This window comes from Euprymna scolopes, chromosome 13 (genome assembly GCF_053919585.1).
Source record: "Euprymna scolopes isolate OS-2025 chromosome 13, ASM5391958v1, whole genome shotgun sequence".
Classification (NCBI taxonomy): domain Eukaryota; kingdom Metazoa; phylum Mollusca; class Cephalopoda; order Sepiida; family Sepiolidae; genus Euprymna; species Euprymna scolopes.
In genome coordinates, this window is record NC_136494.1 from 74,090,105 (window position 1) to 74,114,228 (window position 24,124).

General features: G+C 35.0%; 1 protein-coding gene across 1 annotated transcript in view; it reads left to right on the forward strand.

The window, feature by feature from the left end:
• The window catches only part of LOC145292357 (uncharacterized), a 102,598-nt gene extending 78,806 nt beyond the window's left edge, over positions 1-23,792 (forward strand). The window contains exon 2 of the mRNA XM_080138688.1: positions 23,403-23,792. Within this exon, the coding sequence (XP_079994814.1) occupies positions 23,403-23,578 (176 nt within the window). The 3' untranslated portion in view covers positions 23,579-23,792. The remainder of the gene's footprint in view (positions 1-23,402) is intronic.
• Positions 23,793-24,124: the final 332 nt, after the last annotated feature.

A 24,124-nucleotide genomic window follows, 5' to 3' on the forward strand; every position in this document is an offset into this window, starting at 1 on the left:
AGGCATGGAACTATCCAACCAAACGAAGATGAGAACACGAGCGGAACAAGACGCTTATTAAATACCAAGGGAAACTGGAAGGAAAAGAAATGGATGAAAAAGAGAATTGGAAAGAAATACTTTAGGGGAACAAAAGAATTCTCGAAACTAAATTATAGAGCAGTAACCTAAAAAAAAATGGCATAAATACATGGACAGTATCACTAATAGTACACTTTGGATCGTTCATAAGGTAGACTGAAAAACTATTCTATGTAAAAAGGAAAGACGGCGTAAAGAAGACTGTGTAAATGACACTAAAAAAGAACTAAAAAAAGTACATAATGCAAAAACACTAAAAGAATAACAATAGCAGCGAGAGACACCGAAAAACAATTAAAACAGAAAACAGGAAGACAAAGGATAAGACAAGAAAAGAAAAATGGGAAGAGAAACAACTACATGCAACTACATGCAAGGTTCATGACAAAAGATTAACATAACGAAAACGCTTGTACATGGATGCGAAAAGGACACATAAAAGGACTAATAACTGCAGCACAAGACAACTTGATAAAAAAAGCAACCATATCAAAGCAAAGACAGACAAAACACAAGAAAACAGCAAATGTAGACTCTGTGGACAAAATGACAAAAAAAAAAAGACGAGATGATAAACCATATAATAAGTGAATGCAGCAAACTGTCTCGAAAGGAATACAAATGGGAAGGGTAGTGCATTGGGAATTATGCAAACAACTGCATCTCGAACCCATAGGCAAGTAGTACAAACATAAGCCGGCAACAATACTTGAAAACGAAAGTCACAAAATCATATGGGACATCACATACAAACTGATAAACTCATCCCAGCAATCTGACTGCATGTCGTACTAATTAAGAAGAAAGAAAAATACTATCAAATCGTATATTTTGCTGTTCTAGCTGACTACAGGGTGAATATCAAAGAAAAAGAGAAACAGTACAAATACACAAAGCTAGCAAGAGAGCTGAAAGGGATTGTGACGATGCAGAAAATGAAAATAATACCTATAATAGTAAGAGCACTAAACACAGTCCCGAAAAACTTTGAAAAAAGAATGGGGAAAAATTAAAATCAGAGGAATGACTGGAAAAATACAACGAACAACAATAATTAAAACAGCTGAAATATTAAGAAAAACCCTTGAATTTGGAAACTAACGAACAGGAATAGCAAGTGCGGCCCAGACAAACTGCTGCAAAGGCAAAACACGAAGCCGCATATCTATGTTCCCTAACCCCACTCTCATCCTCCCATTACTGCCATCACAACCCTCCCAAAGAGTGAAACCAAGTAGAGTCAAGCAGGAAGGAAAGACAGAGGAACTGATCAGACCTCCGCCATATAAGTGCGAAGAGAACTGAGACCTTGGGGAGACTTATTGCCACTCAAATTCCAGTGAAGGCCAATAGCCGCTGCCAACGAGAAATCAGTGGCAAGCGGCTGCCGAGATAATGCAAATTTATTTGCAAATAGTATCGAAAGAGGCGAAGAGTACTAGAAACTTCGGGAGATTTGTTGTCAATAAGCTTCCAGGGAATACCACAGGTTGTTTTTAACGAGAGATTTTGATGACCTGTGTGAAAGGTCCTGTGAGCCAATAATAATAATAATAATAATAATAATAATAATAATAATAATAATAATAATAATAATAAGTTAAATGTATCTTCGAATTCACTTCAGGAAACAGTCTTTGTTTCGATATAAACGTATAATTCTGTTTGTCAATTCCAACTTAATGCAAATCCCCTTAAAATGAATGGAAAAAAAGCTAGATGGGCGGCTAGCGAAACTTATTACGGGGCGGAAAAAAAGAGGAATTCTATATTCTTTGTGGCAACGACAGGCAGAATGTGTGCGTTTGCATATGTGGATATGTGTATACATATATACATATTCGTATGTGTGGACTAGAAAGGACTGTTTCCACCCTCAACCCCCTCTTACCCCTTACCCTCTACTGACCAACAACCTGGCATTTAACTCCAAACCGGAGCCCACAGAGGATAGGTATTAATACATTCGTGACAGAAAACTATTCTAAAGAACCCAAAGAAATGTGAGTTATGCCCTTTTTTGTTTGAAAAAAAAAAGTTAAATGTTACTTCGAATTCACTTCAGAAAACAGTCTTTGTTTCGATATAAACGTATAATTCTGTTTGTCAATTCCAACTTAATGCAAATCCTCTAAAAATTGATGCAAAATTACCCAAACGGGCAACAGGGGAACTATCTAGTTAAATGTTTGTCCGAATTTATAACAGAAACCAGACGTTTTCCGATATTGACGTAGAAATTTGCCCCGCCTTTGAACGAGGGAATTAAATACTACCAAAGCGGCAGGGAAAATTGCCCTCCTCCTCTTTTCCCATACATTTCCAGCGCCCAAACCGTATGGTGTAAGGTAGACCTATCTTCAAACGCCCTCTTTCAGAGCATAACTTTCGACTTTTACTAAGTAGAATACTTAGTCATTTATTTATTTTATCTATCTATTTTTTTATTTTTATTTATTTATTTTATTTTTTTATTTTCTTATTTATTTACTTTTCTTTGTCCCATATGTATGTGTGATAGTTCACGATACCTCTTGGATACACAGGAGCCTTACACTATCCCTGCATCAGAACCACAGGTAAAACAATTCTGGGCTAGGTGTTGCCACAAACATCAAATCATGAAAAATGTCAATTACAAATAATCCAAACCTTGGGACCCAGAAGAAAGATCTGGGTGCCATGATCGGCAGGTACTCCTTCGGTGGCCAGCATAGGGGACCCGGTCGTCATCCTGCGAATGTTGGCCAACTTTCTAGTTTCAGAAACTCAAATGACATGGACGCTGAACAGGTAAGTATAACCTCTAATTTCAGGGAACAAAATGATACCGAACAAACACAACACAGTCATGATAACCATCAAAAGAAAAACAAGCGACGAAAGAAATGGACAACAAAGGAGAACAGACTCGTAATGGAATGCTACTATAGAAGCCATCCTAAATATAGATATGGAGGTTACCGGAAACGAATGAAAGAACTATGGGACCTATCCAGTGACTACCATACGACAGAACAAAGAATTGCGGACCAAGCAAGACTGCTACTCAAGAAAGGCTGGCTCTCTAAACTAGAACTAACAGAAATACAGCGAAAAATAAATGATGGAATTGAACAAGAAGCACCCCCAATGGAACAGAGTTCCTGTTGTTGGAGTTTATAATAGTCAAAAAATAAATTTCTATGTGAATAAACAGAGATGAAAAAGTCCAGTCTCTGAGTTTAACCAAGGGAAAAGCGATTTGAAGAAGTAAAGAAAGATAGCAAGCACTGGACTGAGTTAATTGAAGGGTGAAGGAGGGTATTGACCCAAAATCAAGGCATTTAAACACTGCGGGATACGGGAGAATGATGCTCCGGTTGTCATGACAAACTATTCTTGTAAAAATAGTAATTAGGACAGTGCGGGGACGAAGTGGAATAGTTTAGTGGATGCTGTTTGGTGGAATAATGAGCAAACTTAACGAGATTGAAGCAAGAACATTTTAAAAAATGGGGTCTGTACGCTTATTTCGAGAAAGAATTTATCTGAAAGATTGGATAAGTCCAGTGTAATGGTTGCGGAAAGATTGGAGAAGTCCAGTGTAATGGTTGCGGAAGGACTGAAGGAGAATTAGAGGAAGAATATATATGTATAGAGAAATTAAGCTACGCAAAGTTTTCATGGCCCACACATAACATATTATGTTACAGACGCTTGTTTGATTCTTGTAAAAGTTACCCACGCTGAAAATCAGTGGTGCCATTAAACAGATTGGTACGTATATATATATATATATATATATATATATATATATATATATATATATATATATATATATATATATCCACCGTTTGAAAACATTGTACTTTAGAAAACATAATTAAAATACAAAGACTAATCAAAATGCAGATAAGACACATTTAAAATTATTATTTTAGACCCATAAAAGGCTCATCAATATTAGTAAATAAAGAAAAAGATTTTTACGTTGGATGTTGTTATTAACCCATACGAAATCTTCTGATGTTTTTGAAGTTCCATGTTTTTTTTATATGTGCCATAACGTATGTATGTTTTGTACACAAAACTGTTTGAAAGCATAGTAATTGAAGAAATATAAAACCGGGACATAGAGCAATCAAAATGCAAATTTCCTTCATATAAACATACATAATTATTTAAAACTGAAATTTTCGACCGATATTAGACTCTTCAACAATCGACACTATTTTTTTTACGTCGCAGGTTGTTAACACGTACTAAGCCTTCTATTGTTATTTAAGATCAAAATGTGTTATATGTCCCAGCAAGTAGTTTTGTTTATGCCTGGTTAATTGAAAACTCTTCTACACTGCAGAAATATGAATATTGTTTGTCGGATGATTACTTTAATTGGAAAAAGAAGCTGGATTAAATAAATATATAATGCAACATTTGAATATTAAATAAATTTATAAAAAATATGCATTTTGATTGATCTGTAGTGGAATGGGGACAAAAATGGATGGTCATATTCAATGCTGCCAAGACTAAACTGAGTTCCTTCAATAATTACAAGAAACCTTCTCTGCCACCAATAGCAATGACCACTGACTCTTTATCTGAGAGTACATCTTCAAACTGCTTGCCCTAACATTCACAGGAAACATGAGTTGGAACAATTACATTGAAAGCATTGCCAGGACCGCTGCGAAGAAGGTAGGCTCTCTCTCTACCGTGCTAGAAAACTACTAACACCCGAAAGTATCCTGTACCTCTATAAGGCCACTATTCGCCCATATATGGAGTATTGCTGTCACATTTGGGTTGGTGCATCTGCTACTAGTGTCTCGCTTCTAGACAAGGTTCAAAAGAGAATCGCCAATCTGATAGGCCCTGAACTGGCATCTAAGCTTCAGCCCCTGTCCAATCGACGGAATGGTGCATCTCTCTGCTTGTTCTACAAGTATTTAATGGTGAATGCTCTGGCGAACTGCAGACACTTGTGCCCCCACAACGTAGACACCCTTGACAAACCCGACAGGCTGCTAAATCCCACCCACACACAGTAGAGATCTCTAGATGTAAAATATCTTTCTACTCCAGTAGTTTCTTCCCCAGAACTGCTAGACTCTGGAATTCCATTCCAGGGCCCTGTTTCCCCAACTGTACTGACATGCAGAAGTTCAAGTGTAACGTGAACCGACACCTTGCTCCCCAAATCCCAACATAGTACCCCAGTAGTTGTGGCCCCTGATAGTAGCCCCCTACACCAAAGTGGCAATTTGCCTTGTTTTGGGTGAAAATGTAAAAAAAAAAAAAAATAAGCATCTCGAAAACTTTCTGCGTTAGAAATGCTTCTAAAACTTTAGCGATATCAAAAATTTCTTCAGCGATTTCATCGCCATCAAAACACATGGTATTTACGTATTAGCATAAATACACTTGTTTTGCTTTGGCAATACTGTGTTGATTCTGATACTTCTTATTTTGATTAATAAATTTTTGTGTGAGCCGAGTTATCTTCATCTGAATTTATAAGTTAAATAAATAAAATCCTTATATATATATATATATATATATATATATATATATATATATATATATATATATACCAGCATATATATATACTATATATATATATATATATATATATATATATATATATATATATATACTAGCATGGGAAACGTGTGAAATATGCTTAAATATTGTATTTTAATTTTCCCAGATTTCATATATATTATTATAGAGCCGTGATTTAAAAGTAAATTAAAAAAAATTACTTAGGTGCCATAAACTAGAATCGAAACCGAAACTGTAACATTCAAAGCTGGTGACTTTAGCACTGTCCGTACGTGAAACACATATAAATCGATTAAAAATAAAAATGAAAACTAAACTAAGATGAGTGTACAAAATGTTTAAAGATTTTTTCAATTTTGGCCGCTCTACGACTTTTAGTTTCGGAGGAGATTAAGTTTGAAAATATAGAAACAGTCAGACCGGCAGACAGACCGACAGGCAGCCGGCTGCTTATATATATATATATATATATATATATATATATATATATATATATATATATATATATATATATATATATATAAATGGGTTAAGAAATTCCAACGAAAGAAAGATGTATATTTAAATAAGGGAGTAGTCACCAACAATGTGTATTTTTTAACATTATTTTATTATTCCGTGTCTTGGTTTTTCATTGAGAATTATGTTTGAATCATTGTAATGATGTTTTTAAGTCATTGGAATCGTTTACGCGCGTTTCAAACGCATCACAGACCGTCTGAAACGCGCGTAAACGATTTCAATGACTTAAAAACAGTATTACAATGATCCAAACATAATTCTCAATGAAAAACCAAGACACGGAATAATAAAATAATGTTAAAAAATACACATTGTTGGTGAGTACTCCCTTATTTAAATATATATATATATATATATATATATATATATATATATATATATATATATATAGATATATATATGTGTGTGTGCGTGCGTGTGTGTGTGTGTGTGTGTATTGTGAATCATAACAATTAACTTGACCAGAAACAACTCATTCTCTTTAGCACTAGTGGAAGACTGAACAGGCATAACTTTATCACAAAAATACATTAGCACTCGTATACTAAGGCACATATTCAGATTTGTCGTAGCAGAGGTAAATTTGAAGCAACCAGTTCAACGGTTAATGCACCGAAATCTTCACAGGCTATGTCATCTATGACTCGAGATAATGGGATCATAGTTATCAATAATATTTACGGACTGTTGAAATTTGTTGCACACGATTTGTTTCTCTCCGTTCATCCATTTGTGGTGTGAATGGGGTTTGAACATTTAATTCGTGAATTGAAACAGAAGCCATTCCGCTTCTAAAACAGCGATCATCCAGAAAATAACCTCCGCCCGCGTTTGGACTGCAATTCCCAAAATTACGCTTGACACAATCTGCAACGAACCAGATATGTCGATATCTGTTGCTGAGGTCGATGGAATTTATAACCCAAGAAAATATTTAACCTTTTACGCAATCCCCTTTATCAATATAAGCCAGATGGAGTACTGCAATACTATCCAGGAAGTTTCCGTTCGGGCCACGCTTTCTAATATTAACAGATTACAATAAGTTTCCAGACATTTTTTTTCGTATAGAGGCTTTTATTGACAATACACACATGGAACTCTAATTCCTTTCTAAGTAATCTTTTATTCCTATATTATTTTATATAATATTATTATTGCACTTATTGTACTATTTCAACAACTAGTGGAAGGTCAAAAGAATGACCTCTTGTGTGAGCGTGTCAATGATCCTCGTCATAGACTCTTTCGTCTCCTCAAGTGTCCCATAACGACAGCTTCTAAGATTTTCCTTTAGCTTAGGGAATAACAAAAAGTCACACAGATCAAGCTCTGGACTGGTCAAATAATCTATAAGCAAATCTTTTACATCTTCGGTTAACATCGTACAAAAACGACTTTGTAATCTAACGGGGAAGACATCTTTTTTCCTCTTTCTCACGGAAGAGACGTTGCCTATAATTTCTCTACTGTATCGTAAGGTTTGTGTAAGGTGCTCAAGGAAGCTCAAATCTCTGACCCTCCTGAAGATGAAGTAAGAACTTGCCATAAGTCAAACCAGAGCAAATAGCTTTTCTCTATCTGACATAACATAAACAAAACGTAGATGAACAATTGTTTTCTAGAACATCCCAAACATGATCGTCAAAGCTAATTAAACGAAATATTTGTTGAACCGTATATTGAGATAATTCTTTCCTCTAAAATAATTTTTTTATTTTCTATGTTTTTTTTTACACCATCCTTTATTAGAGTTCAACTTACAATCGTTTCTACCTTTATTCTTACTCAAGTGTCACTTGAGCCTTGACAAGTGGTGATCTCTTTGGAATATATATATATATATATATATATATATATATATATATATATATATATATATTAGTGATGGGACAATTCCAATATTTTTCCCGATTCCGATACAATTACCCATTCCGAGCTAAATTTCCGATTTCGATTCAATTACCGATTCCGATTCCTTATATATCTTTAATTATAAGACAATGAGATTGTTATTTCCACCGATTTTCGTAAAAACACATGTCGAATATATGCAGATATTTTTGTAAACGTCAAAATACACGTGAGATGGATGATCTATCAATTTTAGCTTCACTGGTAATTTAACATCAATAAATATTTATTATTTTATCATTATTACCAGCAATGGAAGATTTTACTTTCAACAAAATCAAATAAAAAAAGACAATAAAAAGAATCGTTTTGGCATCGGAAAATAGGCATCAATTTTTCCGATTCCGATGCCCACAAATCTTCCGATTTTTTCGATTCCCGACTCCGATTAATTGTCCCAACACTAATATATATATATATATATATATATATATATATATATATATATATATATATATATATATTATTTGTAGTCATCGACATACAGTCCTGTTTCTTTGTATCACAACTCATTCGTGCCTCTAGACTAGGACCTCTCCCAAACCGAGCAGTGAACCTAGAACCATCGCGTTGACAGTCAGCAGTTCTACTGATCAACCCACGGTAGCGGCGCGTTTAAATTATCTCGTCAAATTTCTATTTAAACAAACATTTGCCCACCACTTGTACAGTGCTCTAACCGCTTGTTTATAAACAAACAGTGAGTGTCGCATTTTTCAGCCAATTAAGTAGCGGGCGAGATAATTTAGGACATTGCTCTACCCAAACAGAGGGGCTATATATATATATATATATATATATATATATATATATATATATATATATATATATATATAGACATATATATATATAGACATATATATATATATTTATTTATTTATGAGTTTGTTTTTGAAATATGGTTACTTTCAATTTATGCAGTTTTAGTTTAACGGGTATAGATTGTTATTTTTAAACCATTCACCGTAAATTTTTAGTTAAGCTCAATATATATATTTTATAGGTGCAGAGCATATATAATATAAAAGTTTGTTGAAAATTCAAAGACTCACGTTTTCTTTTTTATAACCTTCCTTTATTTCCTGGATTTTTCCATTACACCTGTTTCATTAATGGGTAAAATTGCCTACCCATTAATGAAACAGCTGTAATGGAAAAAATCCAGGAAATAAACGAAACTTATAAAAAAGAAAACGCAAGTCTTTGAATTTTCAACAAAATTTTACACTATATATATATATATAATTATTTTTTACTATAATAATTAAATACCTACAGACACTAGTGTTTCATCCTTTTGGGATTCTTCAGTGCAGGGTGTCACGATTACTACCAGTCGAACGATTGGAACCCCGCGACACGAGACATCTCTGGCTCGATTAGCGGAGGCCGTATCCATTCGGCTACCATGAACCGTGTGAAATAGCGTTGAATTTTAAACATTTTAATTTAAATGTTCATTACGTCAGACAGACAGTGATCAAATCGTTATACGATGATCTACGCATAAGAGCTAAATTGACCAACTTTTAATTCAACTGAAAGTGCTCAACGATAAGAAACGAATTTCTTAAAGGGGCTGTATAAACTAAAGACTTATACGGTGTTGCCTGGTATTAAATGCAACGTATAATTCCTTTAAAAATAAAGTAAAAAGAAAAAAACAAAAAGAAATGGAAATGCATGCAAGTATCATGCTTTTTTCTACACAGTTCACTTCTTGTAAGTAAAAACAAACATACTCAATCTTAGATTGAAACCAAAACCTAAAGAGAGTGAGTCGAGTACGATAACCATTAGGCTAGCTTGCCACGTTTGTAAAAAGTGTTTTCCACCTTACTTATTCGTGCATGCGTAGTCGTGAAACATTTTTACAACAGATAAAAATTTGATGACCCTACCTCACTTACAAATTGCCCAATTTGATCATTTAGCAGCACATTTTTCCGGATGCAAAAACAGTTATAAAGTTTTTCACATGTCTGAATACCCTATATACTAAATTTCAAGTCTTTAGATCAACCATTCGTTGAGTATATAGGTTGAGAGTTGTCCCCACACACTTATATATATATAAACTAGAAGGTTACTCAGAAAGTCACACACATACAAAAAAAGAAATCGAATCAACTCCTCTGGTCGGATTTTATACCGGGTTTTTATTGTCAGAAATAGATAATTACAAAGTTAAAACAATCTGTAGAAAGATACAATGTCGAAGCAACAAAACAGGGTAATATACAGTGCCGGCAAAAAGAAAGTCCGCGCTCTATATTTGTTTCGAAAACTGAAAATATAAGCTACATTTAATGTAACTGTTTAAACAACTTATACCTCATTTGATTGGCCTTTTATTCCTTTATAAGTTAACCTGTTCATATTTGACTTTTAATTTAAATATCCTAGTGTTCACGTCAGTTTAAAAAAAAATAACTTCAAATTGAGGAGGCAAAAAGAAGTCCGCAGCAACAACTTTAAAAGCAACTTAAATTATCGCCCCTAAATAAGTTAAAAATATTCACCAATAGGCAACATAGCATCTCTAATCGTAATTGTTGTTGTTCCAGGGTATAAAACACAACCTTTAGTCCATATACCACGATTTTCTCTTAGTGATCGTCAGGAGCTCATTAATCTTCACCTTTCTGGTTTAGAAATCGACCGCAGATTGAAATGTGATTAGAAAACGGTACGAAAGACTGTGCAAAAGCACCAAAACACCGGCAGTGTTCGTGGTGCCTCTAAATCTACTCGTACTAGAGTTACTTTGAACAGGGAAGACAATGCTACAATGATTCGCAGCCTCAGAAAAAGATTTGAAACGGCTCCCCAAATCCAACAAAGTGCAATCTTGTTAAACGTGCTCTCTTTCTACTGTCAACAACAGATTAAAGGAATTTAATTTGGGAGGATATGTTGCAAGACGCAAGCCAATAATTTCTGTAAAGAACAGAAAGCGCCGTCTGGACTTCATCAGATTCAATGAAGATCATGACTCTTCATATTCGTCAAAAGTGCTTTTTAGCAACGAAAGCAAGTTCAATAGGCTAGGCAGTGATGGTAGGCAGTACATCCGTCGGAGGAAAGATGAAGAATTTAATCCTAGGTGGTGGAGGTTCAGTTTTTGTGTGGGGCGTTATTAGTATCAATGGTCCTGGACCTAAATTTCGCTTGCAAGGTCGAATTAATTCGAGCAAATACATTAATATATTGACTGAGCATTTTTCCCTACTTTAGTCGGAATTTGAATGATAATCCCATCTTCATGCAGGATAATGCCCCCATTCACACAGTTGGCAATGTCAAGAGGTTGCTGGAAGAGCATGATATTCCGGGTTTGGATTGGGCTGCACAATCTCTAGACCTCAATCCTATTGAAAATGTATGTCATCACCTCAAGTAACAGCTACACAATGATAAAATTTCAAATTTGGAAGAACTTTGGACAAAAATTAAAGAAAGGTGGAATGCTCTTTTTCCGGAGTATTGCTACAGTCTAATTCAAAGAATGACTAAAAGATTGCAGGCTGTCAAATTGCAGAAGGGCTATGCTACTAAATATTAACTAGTTCATTGTGTTCCTGTTGTATTTGTGTTGCATTAAGTCCTAAAGTTACATTTAAATAACAATTTTCCATTGTGCGGACTTTCTTTTTGGCTCCTTAATTTGAAGTTATTTTTTAAAATTGAATACCTCAATTAAAAGTCAAATATGAATACGTAAAATTATAGAAGAAAAAAAGGTGAATCGAATGAGGTATAGTTTCTTTGAACAGTTACGTAACATTTAGCTTATATTTGCAGTTTTTGAAAAAAAATTAAGTACGGACTTTCTTTTTACCCCTGTGTATATCTGTATATTGATGTATATTTATAGTGCATCAAGTGAAAAGTCCGTTAAAGAAATACCCCTTTTTCGCATACTGGTAATAGAAACGCGTCCATTGTTTGTTTATTTTGAATATTGGATATTGGATAACAATCTCATTGAAATTAGCAGCACAGGTCAGCTCGTATTTCCCTTCTGTTTTTCTGCGATACCCTTTCTTGCTCTCTGCTTTCAAAGAAGTTTGCAGTCAGCTACAGTTACAGTGCGCAGGTGGTCGGTGGAGATTAATGAGATGAGAGTTCTTGCATTATGACGTAATTGATGTGCGCCAATGTGGAGAGTTCATTTTATCAGCTTGCAGTGAGCAAGTTTGTGCAAAGTCCAGTCTCGACTTTTTCTCCCTCTGTATTATTCTTCCTCACTCTATTCTTCTCTCTCTCTTTTTTCTCACTCTTTTCTGTCTAAATTTGCTCGTGCACGTCGTTATATAGATATGTAACAGGGTAGGGTAGGGTCGGGCGCACACTCTAGCCAATGGGATATCGCCTCGCCACGCTTAGTCTCTTTTCTATTGACTAATTGCTAATCTTACGTAAGCATCCCCCGTGGGTAATTTTCCATCTAAGAATTTCCCACGTCAGCATATTCTGTGAAAAGTGACCCAGGGTCATCCTTACATAAAGCCCAAACCAAAACAATATTTCAATGCTAATTCCCAGTATATCGTTGATTCATTGGCAAAACAGTATTGGTATTTAATTGTTATTATCAACTACATCCATTCAGCTGCAATTAATTTCCTTATCTTTTAAATTGCGTCACCAACTAAAAAGAGGAAGTCAGCAAAACAATCAGGAATTGCGCATTAATTGCGGACTATTATCCTCATCTTTCTTAGTTGTTGTTTCCTGACGTTTCGGCCAACTATTCCTCCGACTTTCGTCAGGTGTTAACCGCGACGGAATAGGAACTCCGAATCTCCTAACTTCGTTCTCAGCAATTACTGCCTTCCATAGTTGTTGTCGTTACACTACGTTTTTGCCCAAGTAAGCCTCTGGCCAGCTTTGGATAGGATTGAAACCGCTATCTTCAGACAATTCTCATCTGGAACTTTAGAGATTCAACGTCTCTATCCATTGCGTCATGGTTGGATATTTTGGTCTTATAAATCCATGTTTTTTTATTGAATATCTGATCTTCCATGGTCGAGTCCGCACCGAATGGTATATATATATATATATATATATATATATATATATATATATATATATATATATATATATATATATATATATATTATGTAATTGGAATTCATTATTGAGATGAGTATTATTTATTAATTTATTCATTGCAGACAATTATCCTCATCTTTTTTGGTTGTTGTTTAACGACGATTCGGCCAACTTTTCCTCCTGCTTCGTCAGGTGGTATGCAGTTAGGAGATTCGAAGTTCCTATTCCATCGCGGTTCCCACCGGAGGAATAATTAGCCGAAACGTCATGAAACAACAACTAAGAAAGATGAGGATAATAGTCCGCAATAAATAAATTGATGTATATGCGAGTACTGTGTTTGTTCTAAGCAGTCCACTTCTTGTAAGTAAAAAAATAAATTCTCGAGGTTAGATCGGAACGAAGACCTAAAGACAGCGAGTTTAGTACGATAACCATTAGGCCAGCTTTAGACGTATCTAGAAAGTGTTTTCAAACCTACTTATACTTAACATATGAAATCTGCTATGTGAACCATTCAGGAGCGCGCATTCATGAAATAGTTAGCAAACAGATAAAAATCCGATGACTCCCATGTAACAATTGTTCTATTTTGATCCATTTGGAAAGATTTTTTACAGATGAAAACAGATTAAAATGTTTTCCACATGCCTGTATACCCTATACACCAACTCTTTACGCTGTAGATAAAAAAATTCGTTGACTATGTATATTGAGACATGTCCTTCCACACATTCTCACTTATATATATATATATATATTAGTCACCTGGCAGTATCCTTTACCTTTCCTAAGCAACTAAACACCAACCTCTCTCTTGTCACCCTTCAATATTTCATCACTGTGCTTGTTTTAAGTATTTTAATGGAATCTTCTCTGACGAACTACGCCCACTTGCGCCCCCTGTGAGATACATAATTCCAATAAACATGTTAAAGACAAAATCTCACACGTGTACTGCAGAGGTTCCTACATGCCGGAAATGTTTATACACTAATAGTTTTTCCTCGATCTGCTAGAGATGTGAATTCCCTTCCAGTTTTCTGTTAACCTGACTGTACTGACATGCAGAAATTTAAGTGCAACGTAAACCAACATCTCGCCCATCTTGTCTAAACATGGTCCCCAATATTAGCCCCTTACCTACAAGTGACTATATGCTTTGCTTTGGTGAACATGACTACAGTATATATATATATATATATATATATATATATATATATATATATATATATAAAATATATATTTATATATACATATATATATATATATACTTGTGTGTGTATTTATATTTGAACATATATATATATGTCCAAATATAAATACACGCACACACACACACACACGCACACACACACACACACACACACATATATATAAGTTTATAAATACAGACATATTTTGTTGAATCAGTTTGCGAATATATATTTCATAATTTATAAAAGATCTGTAAATAAGCTATGGCGCGAATAATGTACAGAGAAATATAGAGTGATTTGAAATTGAATACTTAACATTATATACACACACATATATATATATATGTATATATATGTATATATATACATGTATATATATATATATTTAATCCTTAATTATACTACAAATTTATGCATGTACGTATGTCACAGCTATTCATCCGAAAAGATTGGATTGAATAATTTAACTAATTATATTTCCGATTTCGATATATAAGCCTGTTATTGTAAGAAAAAATTACCAATTTCAAGATGACGGCTGAAAATGCTAGGTTATTAAGCTTCTATACAGAAGATAAAAATACGAAAATGATTTTAGCAAATCTTCCGTCACTTGCAGACTTCCAATAATTTCTAATTATTATTCTGTGCGTTCTTCCTTCTAGACAGAACAATAAATTAAATTTTGGAAACAATTCCTTTGAAAGTTCCAAATCGAAGGTGCAAAGTGGTGCTTACAGGCGGATATTTCCAACATTCATCAAACTCCATGACACTTGGCTTTACAGAAGGCTTATCGATTCTTATTCGACTACGGCGGACGAATACTGCCTTAACCACGGAAGCAGTTATTTCAAACTTGCATGTTTGTTGCGACTTGTTCATCACGTGTTGCTTTTGTTTTTCTATATAGCGTTCTAATTTTTCAGTCATATCAATATATATATATATATATATATATATATATATATATATATATATACACAGACTTGTGAGTGTATGTGTGAGATAGAGAGAGAGAGAGAGAGTGAGAGAGAGTGAGAAAGAGAGAGTGAGTAAATATCAGGTGATATGTAGTGAACTATGTTCTATTCCCATTTCATTCAGACAACGGCTCGCATCCAAAATGCGGTGGTAATTCTTTGGAGGAAGTACCCAAAAAGTAAAAACTATTTGGATATTTAAACTAAAATTTATTTTGAAAATTTTAAAACCATTTTTAAATAAATATATCCTATTCATTATTTTGATTTTATTTAAGTTGTTATTCTTTTTCTTATTCTTCTTTTTATATTCCTATTATATTCTTCTTCTTCTTCTTCTTTTTATTATTATTATTATAACTTTATTCTTCCTCTTCTTCTATTTTTCTTCTTCTTCTTTGTTTATTTATTAATATTTCTACTTCATTATCACCATCCTGTTTATTTTCGTAGATTCGCGGACATTATGCTAATCATCGGACTGATTATGTTGTAGCGCATTTTTAACACAGCACGTTCTATAATCGTGCTTCCCTAGATAATATACGGATTACAAGTCGGCAAATTGTGGTGTGTATAAGCCATGCTGCAATCCGTTGGGAAAGTGAGATTTCTACATTTGCTGATATATTTGCTGTGAATCGAAGACAAACGAATTCTAGTACGATTTGATTTTGACTTCTGGACTCGTCATTACCGCAGAGAAATGCGAGTGCATTCAAGAGGAGAAAATGAAGAAATAGAATAAAAAAAACAAAGAAGAATAGAAACAACTAATCATGTTAAATGTTTCATACAAACAGAACTGAAAATGAAAGGAATAAACAGTAAAAAATAATTGTGCAAAAAAAGAAAAGAAAAAGAAAAAAAGAGCAAAAACAATTAAAAAGAGTATAACCTATCTACTATTATAAAAAAGTCACCTTGTACGTGTTTGTGAGTTTCTTTCCTCATGGGTTCCGGAAAACTGAGCCTACCTTTTGCACATTTAACACAAAATTAATTTAAATGTCTGGCAGTGTTCTTACGTGTGTTTTGTAGGAGTTTTCATCTGATAAGTATCGAGAATCGAAAATAAAATCTGATCTTAAAAAGAGCTCGTTTTGCTCTAATAGATAAAAAAGAAGAAATTTACAGGGGAATATTTTACGTTACACCGCAAGGGAAATAATAATATTTCACTAAATAATCTCATATTAATAGATTTATCATAATCTTGAGTTATAGTTCAATGCTAGAGCATTTAACTACAGCAGGAATGATTTTAACTACAGCACGAATGATCCCCTGTTCTAACCCGGGTGTACCTCATCATTTTATTTTAATTTTTCTTATTAATGAGTTCAATTTACAACGAAAAGAAAAGGTACATTTTAAAATCGCCACAAATTATTTCTTGGTTTGCATGTTTTAAAACTAAGTATTAATCCGAAGTGACTCTTCAAGGACATTCATCATCAAGACCAAATATCAGCTGACGTGATAATGTAAGTCATAATTTTATAAACGGTTTATCATTACTATTTTTTTTTTTTTTTTGCGAATTCATCCATCGGGCAAATTATTCCGCGTAATATTAGGTCGGTGCAAAAATAATGTCGGTTTTGATGTTCAATTTAAAAAAATAATAACTCCTTTCATAAACTTTATTAATCGAAATAAAAACCAACAAGAAACAAGTTTATTTATCCCATTAGCATAGAAATCTTGAGTTCTGAAAGCGATGAAATTATTGAATACCGATTCAGCATAATCTCGGCTTTTGAAGCATTTTTCGCGCAGAAAGTTGTTGGGATGCTTGAAAAAGTGATAATCCGTGTGCGAGGGGTCCGGTTAATATGCCGGATAAAGCAGAATCCCGTAGCCCAATTCGTTCAACTTCTGCAGGTGCAGTTGAGCAGCATGCGAGTGAGCGTTCTCTAGGTTCCTTCATATTTACCAATATCGGACACATACGTTGAAACTTATGGTGCATTTCGTCAATTTATCGGTAGTACGTCTCCGTCGTAATCGTTTCGGGCGGATTCAAGAAGCTGTGGTGGATTAGACTGACCGCAGACCACCACGCAGTCGCCATAAACTTTTTATGATGCAATTTCAGCTTCGGGAAGTGTTGTGGAGCTTCTTCGGCATCAAACCACTGTGCCGAACGTAGTCGGTTGTCGTAGAGGATCCACTTCTCATCACACATCATAATTTACTCGGGAAGTGCGTCGTTTTGGTTGCACAGAAGGAGCGTAGAAAACACCTCAAAACGTCGATTTTGTTTGATTATCGTTCAATACATGCGGCACCCTTTTATCCAACTTTTTTGACTTCCCTAATTGCTTTAAATGGTGAACGACTGTTGAGTGGTCGACCTCGAGTTCAACAGCAACTTCTCGTGTGCTTTTGTGAAGATCGTCTTCAATTAAGGTTTTCAAATATTCATTATCCACCGCAATCGGCCGGCTGCGATTGTCTTAATCTTCGAGGCTCTCGTAACCATTGCGAAATTTATTGAACCACCGTTGTGCCACACGTTCGTATGTGGTTCCTGGGCCAAAAGCATTATTGATATCACGAGCTGACTCGGCAGCTTTTCGGCCTAGTTTGAACTGGAACAAAAAAGTGTGCAGATTTGAATTTTGTTCATGCTGTCAAAAAGCGTGCAAAAATGTGAGAAAACGATATTGTTCTTGCACCAACCTAATATTACCGTATGTAATAAGTATTGAACATTTAAACTCCAGAATACTGTCACTTCAATCTGATTGTTATTAAGCTGTTATATTCGTTGCATCACCTTCACATGAAATATTAAAAATAACAAGAAGAAACAACAAAAAAAGAAACAAGAACAGAAAAATGAAAAAAAAAAAAACCAAAAAAACTTTGGCACTAATATGTTAGGGGCTACTGTGAGTAAGAGAGTGATTAGTGGTTGCTGTTTCGGCACATATGTGCCAACAGTATTCTCAGCAAACTTTCTCGTTTTAACTCAACACTTGGAATGCTTTCGTTCGAGTACTATAAAAAACACGTCTTTTACTAGCCAACTCTTTTGCCTGAGGTGATGAAAGTACATGAACACATATATAATTCGCACTATGTACACACACATATGCACCCATTTACATATATAATAAGGGATGACAGCTTATTAATGCCTTAAGGTCACTCGCGGATAAGTCTAATGTTGTAAGGCTGTCACTGACACGACAGCTTAGTGATCATTGATGATGGAAGTTGGGTAGAATAGGATTATTTAAGAGGGCGATCTTGAAGATGGCCATGCTGTAGTCAGCTGGAAAGCATGCCATTGGAACAGAGTTCTAAAGGCGGGCAATGTCTAGGAAAAACGCTTTGTTCATGGAATCTACGTTTAGATTTAGGTCCAGATAGAGAGTAAGGGAAATTGTTGGTAGTGATTGTAGCTAGATACATGCTTTTCGTGATATTTGCGCATGGGATGACCGCATATTAAAGCTCGTACGTGCACTTCCCATGAAAATAACAATAGAGAGGAAACAGGATCGCAAGGTGTCTTTAGTGAACAAAAGGTTGAAGAGAGAAGAAGAGCATCACTCACCAGGTTTCGAAGCCAGTTCCGAACACTGCTAAGCAGGATCTGTGGTTCTGAGCAGCTCCTGCTCAGCTGTGGCAATAGTACTCTATTTTATTGCGTATTTCGCTATTATCCAGGTAGAGGATTGTGTCGGGACGAGAATACCGCTGAAAGGGTTGAATGAAGCAACCGTTTTTCTAACGACTTTGGCAATAAGTTTGATCTAAGTTTTATTTCAGGTCTGAAATGAAGATAATACCAGAAGCTTGTCGAAGCAGGGTCCTTCTTTAAAACGAGTTATATATATATGCAAATAAATGCACCATTAGTGCTTATTATAGCACAGGGAATAGCCAAGTAATCGCTAATGTTGTTGATGAATGTCTGCATCATTACATAGTAACAACAAGTACATGAACAAAGCTAGTTTTTATCCAATATTTCAGACCGAAATTGGCACACATCTATTAACCCATTCGTCTATATAACTCCCGCATATTTATTTTTCTCCAAATGACTTCGGCTCTGTCGGTGGAGCATTAGAATACGCCGACTGCCCCCCCCCTGCAGAGGGTAAAAGTCCCTCAATGGGGGTCCTGGATATGACCTTAAACTATATCCAGTGGTGAGGCCCCAGCTTGTGGGCTTTGGGGAGTGTGGAGCCACCTTTTAATTACCATTGCTCCCAGATCCACTCTGACCCGGAGTGGTAGTGCCTGTTAGGGCCCCAACGATGAGTTAAATAGAAACCGACGTGAAAACAACAAATATATTCTATTAAAAAAAATATTTCTTCAAAATCTTTGGATTCAGCATTAAATAACCCGAAAAGGTTTGATATGCCGTAAAGCAAAAACAACCAACCAATCAAATGACTTTATTTATATTCTTACGAAATATGCTTTCTATTGATAATCAAAATTACTTTTCAATTTCCATTGCTATAAAACAGTCAATTGCAATAAACACGGGAGACGTGTACATTTTCCTCGCGTTCGAAGATCTCGAACTAATTTAATTGTGCAAACATTTTTGCTTCTGATGAAATGTAAGTAACTTGACTTGCGATCAAATTTCAATGAATTAATTAAATATGCATGAAAACTTGAGTATATTAATTATATATTGAGATTGAAAGTCGTACATGAAAATCGATTTTATTTCTTCGAAAGAATGAAGTTGCGGAAGAGGATAAGAAGAAAGATTACAGAGGAGATGAAAAATAGTCAGCTATAAATATACATTAAATAATACAGTGCTGCTATTGCTGCTGGTAATGTATAATAATACAAAATGAACCGTATACAGTATGACCATTTCGAAAGGTAGGAGTATACTAAATTATAATAATTGCTTAAAATTGCGAATCAATTTACGATCACCAGCCAGTGAACACTCGTTACAGATCATCACAAAATGGCTAATATTGTAGTTTGTAATTTGGTTGCAAGTGCTCTGTTTATAAGTCAACTAAAAATAACAATTAATTAGCGATGTTTGGTGAGAAAAAGTTCACCTCTTCCCTAAAACGTGGCGGGCACTATTTAATACATTTTAAACATTAAAATCTAGGCTTTTCTATGTTATCTATATTATCAAAGCGTGTGTAGAGAATTTAAATAAATTTTCGGAGCTCTAACAATGCTGTTAAAATGCATCGTTAATTTCGCAATGAAACACTATGAGAAATACAATTAGTATTTAGTAAGTTTTCTATGACAATCAATAAAAAAAAAAAGAAATGTACAATTGAATATATTTCGACACACAGATAAATAAGGGGAGAACTTGAATGCCTACTAGACACTGTCCTCGAGTGTCTAAGGTCTCTCTGTTAAGGGGTTTGTCAGAACAATCTGTCATGAGTATACTTTTTCCATAGAAGTAAATCCTGACCAAATATTCAAAATCAAATAGTATTCGCTGCCCAAATAAGATCTTCTGGCGTTTACAAGGAATGGTGCACCTTCTCCAAGTGATGTTGCCTCAAGTAACATGACGAAACTGGGTACTCCACCAGACTAGATAAATTCTTGTTCTGGAATTCAGTAAGACCAAGAGACCAAAATAAAAGATATAATACAATATATGAAAATGGTTAATTTGGGAGAGGAAAAATTATGTTCCCAACTTCTTTATTAACTCAGTGTTTGAGAGAAAAAGAACTTAAATCGAACATTCGAATATCTATGTATCTCATATAGACTTCAAGTGTTAGCCCTAAGTTGTGCGCCCCTTGATTTCTGAGAACTTCGACTGAAGTAAAATAAAACAAAAAGTAAATGCAGAAAGTTGTGTTTAAGAATTGTAAATTATATATTATTTTAAGCACAAGACATATTCTTATATTTCCTGGTGACGGCCTTTCTACTAGGTGAAGTATGTAGACTGCGATATTTATACTAGCCAGAATGTAAGAATTATGGTTGAATTCTCGTCTACGTATTCTAAACGAGTTGTCACGAGATCCCGTGTTATAAAACGATATTTCTGGGTATAAATTCTTTTAGCAAGAGAATCTAAGCCCGTTTTAATAAGTGACGTAGTTCTTGTATAGTCAATAATTGTTCTTTAGAGGGAGATAACTCTAGTTTGTGCACTTTATAAAATATAGGGTTAGGTCAGAATGTTTTTAATATTTGTATTACTAGCATTTCAGCCCGGTGTTGCCCTGGTGTTTGGATATTGAGCAAAAAATAAAAAAGAGAACAAAAAAAGGTCATTTTTTTAAAACTTTGGCCACTATTGTGACCCTTTAACATTTATGATTTTGGGCTCAAATCAAGTTATTAATTATTTAGATCCATGTCCAAGGACCCTATATCTAAAATCTCAAGTGTTTAGACTCCAAATTGTCGGAGGAGTTTGGTATAATTCTCAAAGGTCAAATCGTTGAACTTTGATCCCGTAACAGCAAAATTTCTGGCCAAAAACGGATTACAAGATTTTCCCAAAATCTCAGTACCCTGTATATCAAATTTCGAATCTGTAGACTGAAAATTGACAGAGTTATTGCGTAGGAAAATGTCCACACACACAGATACGTTCACTTTTATATATATAATAGGCTAGCATGGATACCCGGCGTTGCTCTGGTATTTTGAGGTGTATGTTGAGCAAAAAATAGCGGTCAATTTTTTAACTTTTACCCCTATTATGCCCCTTAAAATATATTGTTTTGGGCTAAAATCAAGTTATTAAGTTAGATCTATGTCCAAGAAATCTCTATCTGAAATTTCAAGTGTTTAGACCCCAAATTGTCGGAGGAGTTTGGTAGAGTTATCAAAGGTCAAATCGTTGCGCTTTGACCCCTTAATCGCCAAATTTCTGGCCGAAAACCGATCACATCAATTTGAGTCTGTAGATTTAAAATTGACAAAGTTATTGCGTATGGAAATGTACACACACAGACAGACACACAGACAGATAGATACACAGACACGGTCACTTTTATAGATATAATAGATTTGGACTCCTATGACTATTGTTTCTGGGTGTTATTTCCACAAATTTCGGTCGATGTGTTACGTTGTGCGTGTATATGAATATGTTCCATAACGACGTACATGTTGAATAGTGGGGGTAATATTTTATCTGTATATTCATGTACGTGTAAATGCATGTATGTATATCCGTCGTATTATTTAGTTGATTGTCTAGTGTGTATATTTTAATATTTATGCATCGGTTCTAACAGGGGTCGATTGACGTGGACTTATCGAAACAGTTGTAGACAAACAGTTCTTTTTAACAGATGTAAATAACACAACACATACCTGGATTATATACGAACATTTATTTTCATGATTCTGGCCGGCATCTTCAGAAATTACAACGTGGCCGCTTGAGGAAATGCCGCTTCCTTCGTCATGGATAGTCCAACCCCCCTTTGAGTCGTCCGTTGTCTCTCACATTCAACTAACGACTGACTAGAATCTTCCCAAATCTACATCTCATTACGAGTTTCAGACCAACGACTGATGTTACCTCAATGTAGTTATTTGTTTATGCAAACCAGTTCGCGACTATTTTCTTTTTTCACATTCCTTTGTAGTGATATTATTATTTCAGCTGTCAATCACCTTTTCCCAATCTACTTGCTTATTTTTCTAATCACAATAATCGATCCAGCGACCTGCCGTCGCTCGAATCAATTCATAATTATAATAATGATTGGACCCTTGGCCCTGCCTGCCCTATCTTACACAGATACTACGCTATGATCACAGCCAAAGGGTCACACCATTACAGTAGCCTGCCACATTTAACAGGTTTATTTTGTCGAACTAAGGAATCTGCACAGTATTTCGAACAGAATCCCTTTATTTAATCCACGCGGGTAACATTCAATCGTTCCGTAAGACCTGGCTGGGTGGAAGTCATAAGTAATTCGCAATTGCATTATAAGTGTCGCTCTAACTGTAGAATTAATTACTAATTGGATTTTTACATATAGGATGGAATAATAAAAATGTCGCCCTAGAAAAGACAACATGATTACTACTCCGTTTGATAGAAAACTGGTTTTCTTTTTTTTTGTTGCAGACCATCTACTAGGCGTTGACCCAGAAGACCAAAGAGACCCAGAAGACCAAAGAAACCCAGGTTTGGCTTCAGAAGGAGTTCTAGGACTTTCTACCTTTCTATCACTGGCCTCACTCCTCCCCCTACCTGAACTCGCTGGATTACTTGGTTTGGTCATATGTCGAGAACATCACTAACATGACCTCCGACAACACCAAAGCCAGCTTGATCGCCGCCATCCGTTGAATATTCGACGACCCTCCGCCGGTACTTGTAGAAAAAGCATTCTTCAATGTCCAGATCCATATCCAGGCGGTGATTTAGACTAAAGGCAGCTACATTGAATAGATGCCAGCTCTACTACATAATCAGGTTACCTAAATTGTTTTGTTTTTCAATAAAAGTTTTAAATTAAAATTGTAATGTTGTTTTCTTTAGGGTGACACTTTTATCGATCCGCCCTGTAGTACTGTACAGCATCATTATTTTGTTTTCTAGGTGTACAGCCGTGTTACTTATCATTTTATATCACTATTTATTACTGCTTATAATCACTACACACATACACACACATAGATTTTATACTATTTATATTGTACTAGCGGGGTTACCCGGCGTTGCCTGGGTGTTTGGAGGTGTGTGTTGGTGGGGTGGTAGATTAAAACAACCCCGTTAAAAAAAACGTTGGCCGGTTGTTTGGAGGTGTAAAAATAGTTTTATTATAAAGGTAGGCTTGAACCCCG